Source organism: Lathyrus oleraceus, chromosome 3, assembly GCF_024323335.1.
Source record: "Lathyrus oleraceus cultivar Zhongwan6 chromosome 3, CAAS_Psat_ZW6_1.0, whole genome shotgun sequence".
NCBI lineage: Eukaryota > Viridiplantae > Streptophyta > Magnoliopsida > Fabales > Fabaceae > Lathyrus > Lathyrus oleraceus.
The window spans coordinates 65,310,424-65,316,519 of record NC_066581.1 but is presented as its reverse complement, the minus strand read 5'-3'; the positions used below and the strand labels follow the sequence as shown (position 1 = coordinate 65,316,519).

The window sequence follows — 6,096 nt, the reverse complement described above, 5'->3', positions numbered from 1 at the left end:
TTTATCAAACTCGAAGCTGATTCGAACAGATACCTGAAGATATATGTTTAGTTCCCATGCCTAAGCATAAACCCACTTTCTTGATCTGTGAAGTCTCTTTGGAATTTTGATTTCAGTAGGTTTTTGATTTAGAAATTCACAAACATGAACACAAATCATATTAATAAATTATTTCGAATAATATTTATTATAAAAACTTGTTAAACAAGTTATAATGGTATACATTTTATTTTAAAATTTATTTATAAAATATATTATAATTTCAACTCATTGCTTTTTTAATTGTTGTTGCTAATTCATCGTAAGCTACTTCCCAAGCAATGTTGAGTTCATCGCTCCATTTGTCTCCTACCACTTCTTTTATTGTTTTCAGCAATGCTTCTTTAACCACCTTTAAAATAACCAAAATATTTTTTTGTTAGTAATATTACTTTTAGAAGATAGGTAAATATTTTAAAAATTATATTGAAAATAATTATTTTAATATATTAGTATAATAAAAAAATTATATAAATTTATTATTTTGTATTTGAGAATAATACACTAAAATATTCTTTAATATTATCATACCGCAAAATGTGGACCTGAAACTCCCTTTTGAATGTGAATAGCACCTAATCTAGCATCTTCTAAGACTACCACTCCTTTTGTTCGAAGTTGAACAGCTGAGTCACGCACCTATAGTTCAAAAATTATAAATGCATATATTATGACATAGTAATTAGGTTGAAAAAATATATATAAGAATGAAAACTACTAGTAAATATTTATATCACTAAATATTTTTATGATTATATGACATAGCAATTATGCTATTATTTGAAACATATAAATTAAATAAAAATTAAAAGTTTTTTAAAATATATGCATATGAACAAATTGCTATTAATTTAAAGAGTAACATTGATGTTGAGATGACATTGAATAAAGAATAAAACATAAAAAAAATAACTAATATTATATTATACTCACCAGTCCAAAAACTTTTTCAGCATGAGCTTGTAATGTTGGACTATATTGTACTCCAGCTGAGTCTTTTAAAAAAGAAAACATACCTTTTGCGGCAGGTGCTTTCTCCAATATACTGTTTAAATTCAATCAAAACAATAATACAATGTTTTTTTTATCTTATTCCATTTTAATTAAACCAATCAATCATCAAATCAAAAAACAAAACCAACATACTTAAAAAAATCTTACATAGTATAAAACAAAACACTATATTGAGGAAGGTTTTGTTTGAAAGATTCCCATGAGCTATTCACCAAAGCCTCTTGTTTGTCGGTGAAACTCATTGTTCTCTTTATTATTGCTTTTTTTTTTCTTATTTGTATTTGTATTTTGCAATATAAGAATTTACTTCAAATACTTATTTATATTGAATGTTAAAAGCTGTAAAGAGATGAATTTACTTGTGGTTATTATGTTTTTAAAATTCATTGGCTTGTGGAAATGGCCATTGCTTTTACTAAGAGACAAGAATCTTTTTAATAAATTAATAAATGCAAACTAAACTAATTATAGTTAAATAATAATAGTAAGACATGCATCAAAAATCATTTCATCTACCGAATTATTAATCTAATAAAAAATGTAAACAAATAGAAACATCTTCGTGTAAGACCCCAATTTTAATCCTAAGATCCCTCATGCTATCTCATCATATGCATTAGCATTGGGATCACAACTTGACATCCTCCTTATCCCTCTTTCATTGGGTTTGTTTTGGGAGAGATCACCAAGCACCATGTGATTGTATCATACTTGTATATTTATCATTTTACTAACCAAAATACCAAAAATATATCTTTGTATTTGTCTAACCCTTTGTTGGTAGGGCATGATCCCCATTGATCTATCAAGTCTATATCAAGGGTTTGAGGCGCTCGTAGCTAATAGCACAATCAAATATTGGTCCACAAGGTCTCAAAATATCATATATGAGTCGCAATGATCTCTACATGTCATATTGATCAAGTATTCTTCAAGAGTTTGGAGGTGATTTGCCTTGGAAACCCTAGTTTGACTGGGTATCTTGAGTAACTTCTCCAACAAGCTATCTCACCAATTGATCAAATTTCTCAAGGGACACTTCATAATTCATCATCTTATGCATATATGATCTACCATGAGCCTATAAAGTCAAGAGAATTGAAGATTAGCAAGTTGGTTGATGGTGGTTGGCCAGATGAATTCATCTGATCAAAATTGGGTCTCCCTAGACCCTATCTACTACAATTTTCACTAGATTAAAATGATTCCAAGAGCAAAGTTACTCTAAATGATATTCCAAACAACTTTAATGTTGATACCTAGATCTATTTTTGCTTGGAAAATCATTTTCTTTGTTGAAACATTATAGGTCATTTTGTCTAAACCCTAATTTGAAAGCCAACTTCCCAAGGTCATAATTTGCTCTATTTTTATGAGATGAAAGATTTCCAAGTTTCAAAATCAAATTCAAGATGCCTACTTCAACTTTGATGTTTGGAGTGAGAGCTAATTCAACTTTTATGAGCATGTGATATGAGGATACATTATAGGTCATTTTTGCCCTATACCATTGAACAAGTGATTTTCCTCAACTTCAAAAATGAATAACTCTCTCATTCTAAATCAAAATGACATGCAATTCATGACCATTTTGAAGGTTTTTGAAATATCTATAACTTTGATGAAGACACTTTTCTCATTTGAATCTCACATAAAACGTTAAGCAAGGTGGAATATTGAGATATATGACTTGATATTTAGAAATAATTTCAATATGTTGAAATTTCCAAACTTCCACCTCAAAATTCACCATGATCTAAGTTACAAATGAAAAAGTGTCCAACATCAAATTTGTTCCCCTTGATCTAAGCTTTCCAAGAACCCAAGTTCATGCATTTTGGATAAAGTTTGCTAGGGTTGCGCATGGCTTTAACAAGTCTACATGATTGGAAGAAATCAAATGCCAAAAATCACATTTCACATTTCCTTGACATCCAAGCCTCATTTGAACTTCAGAACAGTTGTACAGGTTTTAAATTGGATTGCTTCATGGGTCTATACACGCCCATGCAAGTTTGTGCATGACATATCCAAATTTAGCAATTTTTCAAGTGTGCAAATATCAGTCCCAATTGCTATAAATACAGGCCCTTGGAGCTCAATTCAGACACACCTTGCGCGCCAGCTTTTCCCCCCAATTGAAACCCTCACCATTCAAAGGAAAACTTGAGAATTTTCAACTTGAAAATTGAGTTTGAATCTCACTATTTGGAGATTCAAAAACTCCAGGATCCAAAGCTTTGTACCATTTCCAAACCTCTCCTGCAAGCTTCTCAAGTGTGATCAGATCAAGGTTGAAGCAAGCAAGATCCATTTCTGCACAGCATTGAAGCTAAATTTCAGAAAACTTCATCTCTTCAATTCTCACTCAATTCTTATCAATTCTCTTGGATCTTTGGTTGTCTGAAGTCCTACCAATGTAGGCAAGAAGATTGAGTTACTTTGAGGTCAAATCGAAGCAACTCAGTTGTCACACCTCAAAATTCAACTCCTCATATCTTTTTATATATTTGGAGTTAGTTGAAATTGAGGTCAGATTCGTGCTCTACGCCATTTTTTCTTTCATATCATGTCCTCCTTTTTTTATTTTGGTGATAATTGAGGGTGGATCAGTCTGGTGAGGTCCATCGGAGAAGAAGACCGGAGCTCTGGCTCCGGCGGTGTGTTGGCACGTCTCCAGATCACAGGATCCATTCTGGAAATTTTTCTCCAAGGTCCTTTGACCTTGTTTGACTTATGATAAATCTCATGGTCATTTCTTTGGTGTTTTGATGAGGTTTTAGGAATTTGACAAACCATATTTAATTTAAATGCATTATTTTAGTATTTTTAAATTGAATAAATGTAAAATAATTGTGTTGACCTCTTGTGATGGTTTGTGTAAGTTTGACTTGTGTTGTTGAGCCTTGGTCAAGGTTGATTTGATTTTTCTAGGTTAATATCATTGGATTTAGGGGATTGATTGAATGTACATTCCATCTTCCAAAATGAATGAAGGATATTAACTTGGTAAAAGTTGTAACACCCCTTTTTCTACCCCAAATTATTTAGCATATAATCAGAGTAAATAAGCACGCATATAAAGAAAAGAGCATCACATCGACGTTTTCGAAACTTAAAACTTTCAAAAACCAACAATACTCCTGGTCATTCAAAATAACACATTTCACTCAACATGAATATTCAAGTAATATGCGTCAACAGCGGAAAATAAATAATACTCATGTAATTCATAATATGATCCATGTCCCATACCATGATCATCTCTCAATAATCACTTCAAATTCAGATAAAACAATTAATGACATAAAGCATATCAAATTAAGATATGAGTTCAATACCACTAATCTACCCAGTGTTACATGACCAGAGCATTGACTCATTACCTAAATTCAAACTAAATACGGAAACTCTCCAGCTAATCTTGAGCGAGCTACCGTCCACCTACTCCAGCAATACTACTCTGTAGTATTTGCACGATACCCATGTAAAGGTAACATTCAAACAGAAAGGGTGAGAATTCAAATCATTATGAAATAGCATAATAAGGCACAATGAATTAAAACACAATTTAAGAATTCATCACACTTGGTATAATCACGTCAATAATATTAACCAACAATCATCTCACATATTTCAAACGTACATCGCATTCACATCAATACATGCATTCGATGATCACATAACTATGGACGACTCAATGCAAGACAATGTGACTCCATGCATGTGGTACCTCAATGTGAACTCAAAGTTTCACCGCTTTCCGATTCAATATCTAGAATCCAAGCCACGCTTCCGATCCAGACAAGACCAAAGCCCTACGTCTGTTTCCAATGAAGGATCACCGCTTAATACTACGCCTAATCCCAATTAAGGATTAACGTCTGCTACGTCTGTTTCCAATGAAGGATCACCGTTTAAATACTACGCCTAATCCCAATTAAGGATTAACGTCTGCTACGTCTGTTTCCAATGAAGGATCACCGTTTAAATACTACGCCTAATCCCAATTAAGGATTAACGTCTGCTACGTTTGTTTCCAATGAAGGATCACCGTTTAACCACTTCCACAATGAAGTCAACCATGCTATGAATGAATGCACACATACCAACACATATGCAATTAAGACCATCTATATACTGTCTTAACATCCCACATATCACCATGACTCACAATTGGTACATATACACATTCATCACAACACATCAATTACGATTACATATACACATCCATACCCATAAATCATTCACAATTCAATAATGGTATACATACACATTCATATAATATATTATTCACCAATATAGGCCAATCATCAAATATGTACACATAGATTTCATTACAATACACACACAACATTTAAATATCAATTTTTCACTTTTCAAACAGTGTTAACCGGTTAACACCCTGGGTTAATCGGTTAACGCAAAACAGAATGCGCTCCTTGGCAATTTTTAACAGTGTTAACCGGTTAACGCCCTGGGTTAACCGGTTAATGCAAGACAAAATGCAAATTTTTTAATATCGTAACAGTGTTAACCGGTTAACGCCCTGGGTTAACCGGTTAACGCAAAACAGAATGCTGTTCCTGCGCTAACACGAAACAGAATGCAGATTCCCCCGCATTTTTCATCGTTGGAGCACTTTCGGACCTCCGATTTCGATTCCGTAAAAAGCTACACGTTCAGAAAATTATGACTCATCCAATTATATATTCATTCACAGTTTTATCATAATTTAATCATCACAATTCAAGAGTATTTATCAAAACCTAATAATTTCAAAACCATGCCAATTAAGGATTTCAACCTAAATCATGTTCCTACCCATTAACCCAATCATACTAACCCACAATGATAAGGATTTCCCCCCTTACCTTGTCAATTTGATGGAACTCTTGACTCCTCTCGTTTGTCCTCTCCTCTTTCTCTATTGCCTTCAGTGCTCAAGTGAATTCTAATTCTCACTTCCTTCACTCTTACTATTTATAATAGTATTCTAGTTGGGCTTAAATCATCTAATTTAATCACTGGCCCAATAATACC

At 32.8% G+C, this 6,096-nt stretch overlaps 1 protein-coding gene across 1 annotated transcript; it reads right to left on the bottom strand.

The window, feature by feature from the left end:
• Positions 1–262: 262 nt before the first annotated feature.
• On the bottom strand, positions 263–1,334 carry LOC127132572 (leghemoglobin-1). The gene is made up of 4 exons (XM_051061527.1): positions 1,201–1,334; positions 973–1,084; positions 571–678; positions 263–391 (listed from the first exon to the last, which is right to left on the bottom strand). Exons 1-4 carry the CDS (start codon positions 1,293–1,295, stop codon positions 263–265), a joined length of 444 nt encoding a protein of 147 aa, XP_050917484.1. The 5' UTR covers positions 1,296–1,334.
• Positions 1,335–6,096: the final 4,762 nt, after the last annotated feature.